The 15477-nt window shown below is 48.9% G+C and overlaps 1 protein-coding gene and 1 non-coding gene across 2 annotated transcripts; one reads left to right on the forward strand and one right to left on the reverse strand.

Annotated features, from left to right (window-relative positions):
- Positions 1–4945: 4945 nt before the first annotated feature.
- LOC138375875 (U6 spliceosomal RNA) lies at positions 4946–5051 on the reverse strand. The gene has a single exon (XR_011231579.1). It is a non-coding gene; the product is annotated as a U6 spliceosomal RNA (small nuclear RNA).
- Positions 5052–9362: 4311 nt separating this feature from the next.
- Positions 9363–14914, forward strand: LOC138375624 (tubulin alpha-1C chain-like). The gene is made up of 4 exons (XM_069459366.1): positions 9363–9543; positions 10430–10578; positions 11755–12435; positions 14621–14914. The coding sequence occupies exons 1-4, from the start codon at positions 9363–9365 to the stop codon at positions 14912–14914; spliced, it is 1305 nt and encodes a 434-aa protein (XP_069315467.1).
- The last annotated feature ends 563 nt before the right edge of the window (positions 14915–15477 follow it).

Below are 15477 nucleotides of genomic sequence, written 5' to 3' on the forward strand. Positions count from 1 at the left end.
GATTTCCAATGGTAATGTGGTATATATCCTTCTCGGTGTTTTTCTATGTGTATATATAAACATGTATGGTTTTTTAAAACAAATGTGAGATCCTACTGTACTCTTATACAACTTGCTTTTTTATTTAACAAAATAGGGTGAAATCTTATGTCAGTAGATAACCATCGATGTACACCACTGTCATTAGTATTCCATTGTACCACTGTACTATAATTTATTTAAACAATGCACTATTAGGTTGTCTCTGGTTTCTTATGAACAGTGATACACCGTACAACCTTATAGTTAAATCTGTATCCGCGTTTTTAATTATTTCCTTGGCATACATCATTAGACGTGGAATTACAGGGTATGCATGTTTTCAGAGCTTTGCTGCATTGACACATATTCCTCAAAAAGCTGTGCTAATTTACCCTCGTCCAGCAGTGCAAAAGAGCATTTGTTTCTCTGAACCCTTACTAACACTGGGTATTTATTAAAAAGATTTTTTGCTGTTCCTGTGAATGAATACCTGAAAAACCAGAACAAAAAAAAAAATTTGCCACTTTAATAGAAAATACAGTATCTCATTGTTTTAATTTGCATTTTTTTTATTTCTAATGAAATTTTTATATACTTATTGGTCATTTTTTATATTTTCTTTTTTTAGAATTGCCAAACATTGTTGCCCAAGTAGCCAAAAAATATCAAGTTGCTATTCTGCCTTTCCAGTTTGATTTGAAAAAAATAAAGGCATTTAAACAGTGGAAATGGATTGCTCCATGTCCTTGTGAAGAATATATAATTTGAAAAAGCAGAGGAGACCTGAAACCCGGACCTTAGGGTTTAGCTTGAGGTTCGTCAGCTAATTGACTAGTCTGCCGTAAAATGCAAATGTCATTTGTTCATTCCCCTCACACATAACAGGCTGTCAGTCAGTACTCGTGAATCAGCTCATTGCTGTTTGCAGTAGGTAACCAGTGCTTGCTGCTAGGAGTATAGAAACCTGCAGTTTTTATTAGGGAGGGTAATTGATTTTGCCAAGGCCTAATTTTTCCTACAAAATTGTCTTTAAAAAAAAAAAAAACCACACAGAAACAAAGATAGATGATAGTGTCCTGACATTTCACATATTACCATGTCCTGTATGATGCTACTCAAGTAACTCTACCATATAACCAATGAGTTCTGTTCCTGGTGATGGTGGATAGGTCACTTGGCCTGGCCATCTCACTGAGGGCAATTGAAAAGGCTGGACGAAATACTTTAAAGATCTGTGTGAAGGCATCAGAGAACCATGATAACATGTTAGGCGCCACTGTCCTCCTAGGGACATTTGCCAAATTGGAAGCATTTGAGAGGCTGCTCAGTTATTTTGACCGCCTGACAAAAGTAGGGGACAGGGCCTGGCAAAGCGTAGCTGACTTGGTGGTATCCCTCGCTTTGGGTTGAAGCCCTCAGCCTTTTGCAGCCCAGGAATAAGGGCGAGCCGGAAGTAGGAAATAGAAGGGCTCTTTCGAGATTGCAGCTCAGCTTCCAATTATGTGTTTCAATTCTTGAAATTAGATTAAGGTGGTCCCAGAGCGGTAGTTTCCCCAAAACCTTGTGTCAGGGTGGCCATGCCAGTGCACACTGGTTTGGAGAAAGATTTCTCCAGACAGAGATTAGGGTAGAAAAGAAGGTTTATTTACTTTTCCCTGGGGGAAGGGAAAGCGACCAGCACAGAGGTGGAAAGAGAAAAATGTGCTGGCTCCAAAAATCAGCTATCCAGCTATCGGGGCTTTTTAAAGGGGGCTGTGAAAATGGCAGGGGCTAGTGGAGAAACATCTGCACCTGCTCCTTTGGTTCTTCTTGGCAGCAGGTAGATAACAAAAACTGCGAGTGTGTCAAAGTCCGAGACTTGGTTTCCGGCCTTTCCTTGGAGAAGGGATTATCACAGGAGATGTGACTCTGTCCTCGAGATATGGTTGAGGCCGTCGCTCGTTCTCCAGTTTACTCGGGAACTCTAAAAGGAGATTCTCAAAAAAACAAATTTGAAAGAGAGATTTACATCTGTTTTCCATCCATTCGGCTCCTTTCAGAAGTTGTGCAGAGCAGAACTCCTGCAGGGACCTGTTAGTTGGACAACTCATAGGATCGATCTTTAACTGTTCCTGGGGAAATTGTGGGATTAGGTATCTTCCTGTTGTTTTTGCAAGGCTGCCCCTTTCAACTTGGTATAAGCAAACTAAAACCCTCTCTAGAGGAAGACATCATTATCCTAAACCTCAGATTATTTCTACAAACAATTTAGCTGATATAATATCCTGACAACAAAATGTAACCAGGCATATGAGAAAAGAAATTTAGCAACACAATATAGACAATGGAAACAGGCTCATAGTGGCTAAAGATATTGGAGCTATCAGACTTTAAAATAAACTGCTTACTGTGTTCAAGGAGATACACAAGTTTGAGAATTTCAGCAGACACCTGGACATGGGGGGCAGCGGAGGAAGAATTTTTTAAAAATCCAATAACCAAAATTAAGAATTCCGTGGAAGGTTTTTGGTTTTGTTTTTGAGACAAGGGTCTCACTGTGTTGCCCAGGCTGGTCTCGAACTCCCGTGCTCAAGAAATCCTCCTGCCTCAGTGGAAGGTTTTAACAGCAGAATAGGCACAGCTGAAGAGAGAACTAGAAAACTAGGAGCTAGGCATAACTCTAACAGTAGATGTTTAAGTCCACAACACAAAACCTTACATGACATTACTGAGAGAAATTAAAAGAAATTCACAGGGCCAGAAAACTGTAGCTCACAGGAAAAATCCATCCATCTAGCACCTGATCTATTAAGGCTTAGGAGCCTTCAAGCTAAAAATGGCTTTTACATTTTTAAATGGTTATATAAGTATCTACATACTATCTTCAATTTTGCCTCTTAGTAAAAATAATAAGCCTAAAATACTTATCTGGTCCTTTAAGAAAAAAATTTGTCAGCTCCTAACTAATACTGTGAAGTTGTTGACTTTCCCCAAACTGATGCATAAATTCAGTAAATTCCAAACACACACAACAGGGGTGTGTGTGTGTGTGTGTGTGTGTTTGTGAAATTCAACAAACTGATTCTAAAAATTATATGAAAATGCAGAGGACCAGGAATTGCCAAAATAGTCATGGAGAAAAACAAGTGGGAAAGTTTTTCTACTGGATAGACAGTGTAGCTGGTCAAAAGGATAGACAATAGACTAATGGGACAAAATAGCTCAGAAACAGACCCATGCATAGGGACACTTGATTTATGATGAACACGGGGGTAACGGTCTGGAGGGGCACGAAGGCTTCTGCAGTGCTGTAATGTTCTGTGTTTTATTTTAATTTTGATAGTGGTTATGTAACAAATTATTGAGCTGTATATATTTTGTGTACTTTTCTGATTATATGTTATAGTTTCACAATAAGTTTTTTAAAAGAATGTAATGGTTCTATGCAAAGCCCATTTTCCTAAACATCCATTCTTCTCTTCAAAATCAGATAGTATTTCATTTCCATTATCTCCTAAACCTATACACACTTAAAAATTAAACCCATGACTCTACTTCCTCACCTGTAAGGATGCTAAATTCCATAAGCGTGGGGACCAAGAATAAATATCCTGTTTATCCTTGGTGCTTAGCCCAATGTCTACCATATTTTAATAGTTCAATAAATAATTGTGAAGGGAATTTAAAATAAACTCTGCTGAATGCTGTATTATTTTATTGGGACTAATTTAAAGTAGTTCATGCAGATTTTTGAAAATGGAGTTAGAAGTTAGAGTGAATTATATTTCTGGTACAGGAATATTGGGTTAAAAATTAGAGTAGGTACTGCATTTTTTTCCAATGCTTTTTGACAAAGACAATGAAAACAGTTGTACAGGTTGGTGGAAGAGTATCTCAAGTGTGGCTGTGACCATGGCTTAGTCTTCAGAGAGTGAGGGAATAAAGATGTTAACCTTACTAGTGTGACCGATACTTCAATTGTGACCAAATTCCAATTCCTGGAATGTGTGTCTAAGTATCATAATTTAGAGTTAAGTGGCAGAAATGCCCAGCAAATTCACCTGAAGTCAGTTGAATCTTAGAATGCATTTTGCCTCAAATAGAAACGTTATGTATGTTGAGTAGTTTGTAACTTATGACACAAACCTTTATGTGTACCCAAAGTGTAGTGCTATAACAAATAATTCTAATGTTGAACACCAGGAACAAGTCCTCTGCTACAGTAAGAACTGGGTCCCTCCAAAATCCAGACCTGGTGACCCTGGGCAGTCTGTTTCAGGCTGGGGGCCAAGATGAACTGTGCGACCTGGGTAATGCTGGGGGAATATTGAGGAGGTAGAATGTGGACTGGAAACACTTACGGCCCCAAGGAGGTAAGAGGAGAGTGAGCAACTTCCATGGGTTAATCCATTATCCCTTCTGCCCTTCGTCCTGAATGGACTCTGATACGAGATGTGAAATAGGGATTGTCTGGAAACCTGGGGTTCTGTCCTAGGGATCAGTTGCCCCCATCAACGGAGAGATAAGTTTCAACCTAAGACAACTGGAAGAGAAGGCGAGCTCATGTAGGCACTCAGCTTGGACAACTATATGCTAAGGTGAGTATTTGTACGTAATTCAGTCATTTGAAACCCAGCTACTGCCTATGTAGTCTTGGCACTGGCTCAAGAGTGAATACTGAAGCATGGCCCTGGTATCTTAGTGTTTACTTTGATTCTTCACCACCTGGTGAACAGGGTATTATTTCCACAGAGCCTCTCCATCTTTTGTCCTTCCCTTGTCCAGACTGTGGTTCTTACTTCAGTTCATAGCGTCATTTCATGGCAATGTGGTGGAGGAGGATGGGGAGAGTATATATATCGAAAGAACGCAGGTTTATCGGGCTCCTTCAGATTGCTTGAAAACTGGAGATGACCATGGAACTCTCTGAACTGGGGAATATTCTTTTAATATGGAATGCTTCACAAATTTCCAGTCATCTTTGCACAGGGGCCGTGCTGATCTTCTCTGTACTGTTCCAATTTTAGCATGTGTGCTGCTGAAGCAAGCACAGAAATTTGGAATATTTTAAATTCCTGAAGAGATGTGTGAAAATGGTGTGTCTGCGATGGCAGAGGAGTTAAGTGGGGTGATACAGAAGAAGGGGAGGAAAAGTTAGAAATACAAACCTAAGCTTGGAGGCAGTCTAGATAATAGAAATAAATTCAAATGCCTTATAAGAGGATTAGTTTTAATTGTTGTGATGTAAAGAAGTATATTGCCAAGGGGGGGGTGTGTAATTCCCATAAATAACACTGAGGACGACACTGTTTCAAATGTATCTATAATCCCTGGGTTGGAGTTGACTCTATTCAGTAGAGGAATAGAAGGACATTTTAAACTGGCAGACTCTACCAGCAGGTGGAATGAATGCTTAATGAGGTAGAACATGGAACAGATGATGGTGTTGAGTTCATGATTTTTTTCTTTTTCTTTTTCTTTTTTTCTTTTCTTTTCTTTCTTTCTTTCTTTCTTTTTTTTTTTTTTTTTGACAGGGTCTCATTCTGTTGCCTGGGCTAGAGTGCAATGGTGTCATTGTAGCTCACAGCAACCTCAAACTCCTGAGCTCAAGTGATCCTCCTGTCTCAGCCTCCCGAGTAGCTGGGACTATAGGAACATACCACCAGGCCTTATTTTTTTTTTTTTTTTTTTTTTTGTTGAGACAGAGTCTCACTTTGTTGCCCAGGCTAGAGTGAGTGCCGTGGCGTCAGCTTAGCTCACAGCAACCTCAGACTCCTCGGCTTAAGCGATCCTACTGCCTCAGCCTCCCGAGTAGCTGGGACTACAGGCATGCGCCACTATGCCCGGCTAATTTTTTCTATATAGATTTTTAGTTGTCCATAAAATGTCTTTCTATTTTTAGTAGAGACGGGGTCTCGCTCAGGCTGGTCTCGAACTCCTGGCCTTGAGCAATCCACCCGCCTCGGCCTCCCAGAGTGCTAGGATTACAGGCGTGAGCCACCGCGCCCGGCCAGGCCTTATTAATTTTTTCTATTTTTTGTAGAGACAGGGTCTCACTGTATTGCTCAGGCTGGTTTCGAATTCCTGGCCTCAAGCAATCCTCCTGCCTCAGCTTCCCAAAGTGCTGGGATTACAGCTGTGAGCCACCTCGCCCAGCTGAGTTTATGATTTTTGAGTTTGTGAGTAGGTAGCTTCATTTTAATCATTGACATGCCCGCCTTCAGTAGGATGCCACATTTGAGTTGTTTTGCGAGGGGCAGTGACAGGCAATAAATAACCACGTCCTAGCTGTGCATATACACAGGCTTTCAAAGCACTCACTTGAACGTTCACCCTCGTGCGCTCACCTTATCCCCTGACCAGAGGCATCCGCTTCAGAGCTGACAGCCTCATTAAAAAAAAAAAAAAAAACAGTTCCAAGGGTTGAGACCAAAAAACACTCTTTAGAGTCTGAAGTTAAGCTCTGCACCCTAGACTTAAACCTCCCTGAGTAACCTGAACAAGCATTCATTTTCAAAACATTTCAGGACAGTTTTGAATGACATGGCTAGAGCCCTGTGAACTGGCCAGTGATCTGAGGTTTTCAGAGCTCTGTCAGAGAAGGTCATTACAGCTGCGGAGTTGCCTCAGACAACGCACGTCTCCCAGCCCGACTCTGCGAAAACTGGGCGCAGTCACCTTTCCACTGGAAGTGAGAATGAATCGGACATGGCGATGCTTTGCGTTCCTCTGCAAAGGATACCAAGAGTATTCACTGTGCGGTGAGGTGTCCAATCATTTGATAAAACCAAACACCAACTAGCCCCCCTAAAAGGAAAGAGGCTCATTTGTTATACTTAGGTATTTCTTAATAGAAGTAAAACTTCATCTCAGATGGCTAACGAACGGCTTGTGGAGAGGGAAAGTATGTGTACACCCTTTAGCGTGGAACAATAGGAAACCAGCACTGGAAAAAACAATATACACCAGTAACATCTATGTACTGCCCAAGATACTGTTTTGATCACATCCCTCCTGTGCTCAGAAACCCTCAGTGGTGGCCCAGGCCGGGCGGCTGTGTGCACACTCGTCCCCGACCCTTCACCCCACAAGTCCCCTTCCATCTGCTGTGGCCAGCCGGTGCCTCCTGCTCTCTCGGGAATCTTGAGTTACCCGAACCAGGGCAGTCGCCTCAGTCCAAGGGGAGGTAGATTTCAACCGCTGGCACCTGTTACGTCCCTTCCCACACCTGCCTGCCCACCCAGCCGCACTCCCCGGGAACCCGCAGCACTTGGCTCTCATCATTGCAACCTTCCTTCTCCGGTGGTTGCTGAGCGAGTCTGCCCCCGCACCACGCTCCCAGGTTTACGCACTTTTCGAACTCGGTGGCGGGGATTTCGTCGGCTGCCGGCCAGTGGCGGAGCGCGGGGGCGGCCCCGGCCGGGCCCGGGCCCAGTGACAGGCGCGCGGGGGCGGCCTCTGTCCAGCCGCTGCCCAATGGGCCACGCCGGGAGGCCTGGCCCGCGGCTCGGCGCGGGTATATAGGGCCCGCCGGCCGGCACGTGGTGTTGCTGGAGACTCGTAGCCCGTCTGCAGTCGACAACCATCCGCGCACTTCGCCTAGCGGGGCAGCCATGGTGAGGGGGACCCGGGGCTGAGCGGCGCTGCGAGGCGGAGGACGCCGGGGGCGCCCGGGAGGGCCTGCGGTCAGCGCCGGCTGCGCAGGAAAGAGGGGCGCCCGGCAGGCCGGGTGTGGGGGGCTGCGCGCGGCTGCCGGGGGTGCTAGGGGGTTCGCGGCGACAGTGGGCCCTGCGGGAAGCCCGGGGACGCCCGAGGAGCTCAAGCGCTGCTTTTCTACGCTCCTTCCCTGCGGGGGCGAAGCGGGCTGGGAAAGTTCCGAGCCGCCCGCGGCGATGCGCACCGGCAGCGGCACGGACCGGCGGGGCCGGCGCGGCGGAACGTGGCGGGGTCGCTTGTGCGCCGCGCAAGCCCGGGGAGCGCGCTCCGGAGTCTGGAGGCGACCTGGGACCCGCCCCGCAGTTCCCCCGCTGCGGTCCTGGACAAAGAGGTGCCCGCCCCCTAGCTGCAGTCCCCGCCCCCCCTCGAGGTGACACTCCCGCGCAGGAGGCAGAATTTGGGATGATTAGGAAATTCCAACAGGTTTCTCCAGTTCAGAGCCCCGTTCCCCTGAGTGCCTTTGTCTTGGGCGCTGGCCCTGGTCAGAGGTCCACGCCCTTTGGGCCCCATACTTGACCAGGGTTTCCGTAAGCTCTTGGTGCCTGGAAAAGAATATCCTTTACTCCACTTCTCTGCTCTTTTGGTGCCCAGGGACTTGGGGATCCCTCAGTTAAAATTGAGAACTTGCTTACCTGTGTTCTTAGACTGCAAAGAAAACTAAAAAATAAAAATAAAAAAAACCCTGAGAACTTGGGGTATGTGCACAGAGGTCCCTGTGTCCCCCAGGAATATTTTAGTTCCCTCCTCTGTTCTGAGTCACTTAGAGGCTCTGAGGCTGTCTTGGAGGATGGTTCCTAAGACTGCTAAACCGTTGCATACTGTTCTAGAAGATCCCTTCTGCATCCAGGAGGTGCTCAGCCCTTTCAAACTGATCCTCCGTGGGTCGGGGGTGAAGGACCAGAAGGTGGGAGGGAAGGTCTATCCGCCACAGAAGTTACCTGAGTGAGAGGCAAGGTGAAGTGGGTCTCTGGTCTCCACTGTGTCCCTTGAGGGGTACTTGGATTAACTTTTCTGTGCTGCAGTTGTCAGGGACAGGTGTTCAGGGTAGGTGCATGTCCCCTCCAAAGTGGGGGTTGTGGGTGAGCTTTCAAGAGGCTGGCTCTACTTCCAGGGCTGCTTCGTCAGTTAACCCACAGGCCTGAACTTAGTCTCCTGTCAGGAGTGTGGGGGAGACAGAACCGCTGCTGTGGGAGGCCTCTCCTACGCTCCAGCGCCGGAACCTAGAAGCTCCTAGTGGGCCTGTCTTGGGATACAGGACCCTGATCTTTCCCGAGCCACCCCAGCAGGGCACTATGCGGTGGGATTTGGCTGCCTGGTTTTGGCTTTCTCTAGTTCCTGCCCCGGAAGACCTAGGCCTAGCTGCCTTCTTCTAGAGCCCTGAGGAATAAAGGAAAATGAGGGTCTGGAGGAGGTTTGGCTTCAAGTATGGGAAGGAAATCCTGGAATGAGAACCCAGGCTTCTGGGTTTCAGACTAGGTAATGCCAGGTTTCAGCCTTCAGGGAGGAAAGATAAGGGGTGCTCCCAGGGAAGGCTTTTCAAGCCCCCACTTCCCTCCCCACACTGCTCATGGCACGTCACTCTGCTCTGTTCCCACCACCGCCAGCGAGAGTGCGTCTCCATCCATGTGGGCCAGGCAGGGGTGCAGATGGGCAATGCCTGCTGGGAGCTCTACTGCCTGGAGCACGGCATCCAGCCCAATGGCACCATGCCCAGCGACAAGGCCCTGCCGAGTGGCGATGACTCCTTCAACACCTTCTTCAGTGAGACCGGGGCTGGCAGGCGCGTGCCCCGGGCTGTCTTTGTGGACCTGGAGCCTTCTGTCATAGGTGAGTGGGCACGGGTGTCCCCCTCCCCCGGCCCATATTTTTTGCCAGCCGGAAGTCGGTGGGTTGCTCTGCTCAGGGAGGAAACACTTGGAATGCAGGCCGTCCCCTGCCAGCAATAACACTCAAGTCTGAAGTCTGTGGCTTTTGTCTAGACTCTGTCTTCAGGAGGGGTCCTGGGGGCTTCCTGTGCTGGGATGGAGATCAGTCACACAGCTCTGCCCAGAAACTGCCAGATATTTGAGTCAAGGATCAGGCCCAGCATGAAGACTGCAGAGAGGAGTGGATATAAAAGCAGACATCTTAAATTTCCTTTTCCCCACACTCAGACTCTTGAGAACAGCATTGCCTAAGGAACTGGGAGCTGAGAGCATTCGCGGGGAGCCCCTGCTCGGCCCGAACAGGCCCCCGAACAGGACGTGGGCCCATGTGAACTTGGCTGTTGCTGGCCCCACGGGGGCTTTTCTGCTTCCTCCCTTCTGCATCCAGAGCTCCTCCGTTTCCTATTCACGAAAACTCTACCCTTCCCTCATCTTCCTAAAGATATTTTTTAGATGTTACACTGTGGCTGGGTTTTCTGCGTTCGCCTATACTCTTACCCCGATCAAAAGTGCAGTGAGATTCCCCTGAACTCCCCTGGGATTCCGCACCAGGCGAAATGAAGTGGCTGTGATCAGAAGGGAGGGACTGTAAAAGGTGCCCCCTGACCTTTCCCCTCACGGGCCGGGTGGGACCCGGCGTTAGCAGTGGGCCCGTGGAGTGCCGCGTGTCGGTCGCTGCTGTGTGGCTGTGTGGTCACACCCAGGGAAGCGTAGCAGAGGGTCTGGGGCCTGTGTCATCTTAGGGAATGAGAACAGTGTCTCTGAACTTTGCCCTCTTTCTTCTCAAGATTGGATAAGAACTGGCATTTACAGGCGGCTCTTCCACCCCGAGCAGCTGATCTCTGGCAAGGAGGACGCTGCCAACAACTATGCCCGTGGCCACTACAGTGTGGGGAAGGAGCTCATCGACCTGGTGCTGGAGCGAGTCCGCAAGCTGGTGAGCGGGCGCCGGCGGGAGGGCCCTGCGTCCCTGGCCTCCCTCCCCTCCCTCCCTGGCCTGGGAGGCTGAGTATGTGTGGGAGGAAAGGAAAACCACAGCCTGCCAGCTGCTGCCTAACACCGTTTCTCTGGCCCGTCTGTCCACTGGGCTTCCCCTGGGGGACCTGGGTGCCATGTCCTGGGTGTGGATGTAGGGCTGGAAGCCTGAAATACCTGCTCTGCCCTGAGTCTGAGGACTCGGGCTTCTGTCCTGCTGGTTCCTCGCTTTGCCAGGTCTGAATGTCTGATCCCAGCCTGCTTCCATCCTTCCCTCTAGCAGCTCGGCTTGCTGTTCTTAGACTCCTGTGCAGAACTTTCCCGCTGGGAGAGGCTCCTGCTTAGCCCTGACCGCTTCTCAGTTTGCCCTTCCGCTGTCTGAGGCGCTGAGACCTGGGAGCCAGCAGCTTGGCACGTTGCTCTGGGAGGGTTGGTACCCTGGGGGGGCTGTCTAGACATACTCCCTGCTGCTGCTCAGTAGAGACCGGCGGCCGGAGTGACCTGAGGGGTAGGATTCTGTGCTCTCCTCACAAATGAGAAAAACGCGCCCCCTAAGGTTGGACCTTTCTCATACCCGTGTGTCTGATACAGGATGACGTTTTTCTGGTCCAAGGAACAGCTAGATCAGAATCACTCAGGTGCTTTTTCAGTGTGCGGGTTCCTGGGATTCAGGCTGAGGTGGGGCCTGGAAATCTAGATGTTCGACAGGATGCCACCCCGCTCCCACTGTCCTGCAACCGGGTGGCAGAGCGGCGAGGCTGGGAGGGCCCGGCTCTGAGGCTGATCCGATGCCCGGGCTCAGCGTGGCCCTCCACACACGCAGTGTGGCCTTTCTGGTCCTCCGTCGCCCAAGAACTCCAAGGTGTAGAGGTGAAGCAAAAGGATGTGAGGGGACTTTGAGGGTGATGGAAGTTTCTATATCTTAACTGGTTTGGTTATGTACTTGCCAAATCATTCATTGTGTGTAGAATATGCACACTTAAGTATAAATTATACTTCAAAGTCTCTTAAAATACAGAAGTGAGTGTAATCATAGTTAGGTGAGAGTAGCTTTCTAGACAGAAGAGTTCTGTCAGAAGAGCATTGGGGGCAGGTGGCGTGCCATCTGTATCCTTAACAGTGTTATTTCCTACTCTAGACAGACCAGTGCACTGGGCTTCAGGGATTTCTGATCTTCCATAGCTTTGGAGGTGGCACGGGCTCAGGCTTTACCTCCCTGCTGATGGAGCGGCTCTCTGTTGACTATGGCAAGAAGTCCAAGTTGGAGTTCGCTATCTATCCAGCCCCCCGAGTGTCCACAGCGGTCGTAGAGCCCTATAACTCCATCCTGACCACCCACACCACCCTGGAACACTCAGATTGTGCCTTCATGGTAGACAATGAGGCCATCTATGATATCTGCCACCGCAACCTGGACATCGAGCGCCCCACCTACACCAGCCTCAACCGGCTCATCGGCCAGATTGTGTCCTCCATCACTGCCTCGCTGCGTTTTGATGGCGCCCTCAATGTGGACCTCACGGAGTTCCAGACAAATCTCGTGCCCTACCCCCGTATCCACTTTCCACTGGTGACCTACTCTCCCATCATCTCGGCCGAGAAGGCCTACCATGAGCAGCTCTCGGTGGCAGAGATCACCAATGCCTGCTTTGAACCTTCCAATCAGATGGTCAAGTGTGACCCTCGCCATGGCAAGTACATGGCCTGCTGCATGCTCTACCGTGGAGACGTGGTGCCCAAGGACGTGAATGCCGCCATCGCTACTATCAAGAGCAAGCGCAACATCCAGTTTGTGGACTGGTGTCCCACAGGTTTCAAGGCAAGTTGCGAGTAAAGGGAGGCATTAGCATGTGACTTATGTACCTGCTGGGAAGGGAGTTCCTGAAGAGCTGCAGGCACGAAGAACAAATGTACTAGGGATGGGGAGAGTAGAGCAAGTAACAGCTTTAGAGGCTGTCCTTATTTTTTTTTATTAATATTTAAGACAGAGTCTTGCTCTGGCTGGAGTGCAGTGGCGGTGATTATAATACTCACTATAGTCTCGGACTCCTGGGCTCAAGTGATCCTCCCACCTCAGCCTCCTGAGTAGCTAGGGCTATAGGTACCCACTAGCACGCCAAGCTAATTATTTAACTTTTTGTAGAGACAGGGTCTCACTCTGTTGCCCAGGCTGGTCTCAAACTCCTGGCCTCAAGTGATCTTCTCAAAGTGCTGGGATTACAGGCATGAGCCACTATGCCCAGCCTCGAGACTGTCTTTAACCTTGCTGGATCTCAACTGGTCTAGAAGCCAAGCCTTTGGACTATAAGCCAGGGTGGATTCTACTTGAAAGATTGCCTTGATGAGAGGAAAAATATCAGTTTCACGTTGCTTAGCCTGGCAACAGGCATGTCCTGGGCTTGCCAGTCAAGTTGGGGGGAATGGCCTCCTTGCTCGTGTGTGCTAGGGACGTAGCCACATGATGTGGCTTCTGCTCAGGAGGGAATGCTTTTAGCAGCACAGTAAGGCGCGTCAGATTATAGGCAGTGCGGGTCAGAGGGCGTGTGCCCTGCATCTGTGGATGCAGCCTCTTCCTCTCGCAGTAAAGAGGAAGGACTCGTTTAGGCCCCACCCTGTTTGCTATCAGTTCACATTCCCAGGGTGTTGTGCACATGGCCTAGTTTAAGTTTTATGGGGTTTGTTCCAGGGTAAGACTCTAGAAAGATTAAAAGCAGCAGCTGTGGCATTAGAAAACATATGCAGACTGGATGCAGTGGCTCATGCCTGTAAATCTCAGCACTTCGGGAAGCCAAGGCAGGAGGATTGCTTGAGGCCAGGAGTTCGAGACCAGCCTGAGCAACAGCGAGATCCCTGTCTCTACAAACATGTAAAAATTATCTGGGCATGGTGGGGCATGCCTGTAGTCCCATCGACTCAGGAGGCTAAGGTGGAAGGATCAGTTGAGCCCAGGAGTTTATAGTGAGCTGTGATTGTGCCACTGCACTCCAGCGTGGGTGACAGAGTGAGACCCTTTCTCTCAAAAAAAAAAAAAAAAATGAAAAAACAGTACATAGCTTTCCTCCCCTGTGACACTGCTGCGGATGTGACCACAGTGGAAGGGGAGGGGGAGGCAAGGCAGGGATCCCTGGTCATAAAGATAATAGCTGCTTGCTAGTGTTGAAGAGTTGTCCTGTAGCTCGGCTAGAAGTGCAGGGTGGAATATCTGGGAGGCGGACTGTTTCTGCCTCCGTACTAGGAAAAGTTTTAGCTACTCAAAGGAAGAATAGGCCTTTAGGAAGTAGTCATCTTACCATCCCTAGAGGCATTAATGGGAAGTTGACTTTTTTTTTTTTTTTTTTTTTAGTGGAGGGAGAGAGTACTGAATAGGAAATGTATTTATGTACTCTGGAAAGATCAATGTTTAGGCTAAGTTTAGCTCCAAATTGGAGATCTTTGTAAAGTTTAATATTTCTTAAACTGTTTTCTAAACTAAAAAGTAAAGAGAGTAGTACATTTAACATCCACATACCCACTACCTGGATTTAACGTATAAATGTGTTTCCTTTATTTTTGCTTTGCTGACCCATTTCAACTCACTTATATAGCTATGTAACACACAAATCCGTTTGCATACCTAACAATTAATGGTACTTCCCCCAAATAAGAATGCTTTATTAGTATTCAAACTTTACCAGTTGCCACAAATGTTTCTTATAGTCTGTTTTTCAAAGTTGAGATCTAATCAAGGACAAAGTGTTAGCTAATTTGTCTCAAGTCTATTAATATAGAACAGTCCACCATTCTTCCTGAAAGTGACTTTGAAGAGACTGGTTTCGTAGAAGTTCCCACATTCTGGCTCTGTGTTTCCTGGCGGTGGTGATCTTCCTTTATCTCCGTGTTTCTTACACGTTGGCAAATTCCAGACACCGAGTGACTGCCTCTTCCCCAGTTATAGGGGTCCTTGTACAGACCCCTTCCAGGAAATGGAGAACCAGCTACTTATGCTACTTCCTGTTTCTTCCTAGGTTGGCATCAACTACCAGCCCCCCACAGTGGTGCCCGGGGGCGACCTCGCCAACGTGCAGCGGGCAGTCTGCATGCTGAGCAACACCACGGCCATCGCCGAGGCCTGGGCCCGCCTCAACCACAAGTTCGACCTGATGTACGCCAAGCGGGCGTTCGTGCACTGGTACGTGGGCGAGGGCATGGAGGAGGGGGAGTTCTCTGAGGCTCGAGAGGACCTGGCCGCCCTGGAGAGGGATTACGAAGAAGTAGGTGCGGAGTCTATGGACGGAGAGGATGACAGTGAGGAGTTCTAGCGGGTCCTGGTACCTGCAGCGCCTGGCTCTGGCGCCCCAGTTCTGTAACTCGCTCCACTGTTCCCCCCATGCCTACAAATACAGTCCACGTCTCAAGCAGTGTGGAACTCTGTGGTGTGGGGTTCTTCCCAGGCAGTGGGCCTTCTCGAACCTTCCTGGCATGCTTTGCTGCCTTCCAAGTTAAGAGGCAGGATGGCCTCTGCCTCTGGGGACTCCAGCCAGGGAAGTTCTAGCGGAGGCCTGGCACTGCCATCCTTCTGTGTGAGCAGGCCACCCTGACAGACACCCACCGGCTCAGCACCTGGGCTGGAACACTTCGACTTCATGTGGGTCCCTGTGTGTACCCCTTGTCCCCGGCCTACCTCAAGGAAGGTAAAGCCTTCTAGAGGTCCGATGAAAGCTGCTGACAGTTTCTCTGCCCCTCGAGTTGAGACAGACTGCTCAGTTTCCATGCCTGCGGGGGATCGAGCATCCTGACCTGTCCTCCACCTGTGGCCAACAGAGGGCAGTAGAGGTTGAGGTCCCTGGCCAATCCGTGGTGGCCATATTAGATTTAGGGCTCT

This window comes from Eulemur rufifrons, chromosome 27 (assembly GCF_041146395.1).
Source record: "Eulemur rufifrons isolate Redbay chromosome 27, OSU_ERuf_1, whole genome shotgun sequence".
Classification (NCBI taxonomy): Eukaryota; Metazoa; Chordata; class Mammalia; order Primates; family Lemuridae; genus Eulemur; species Eulemur rufifrons.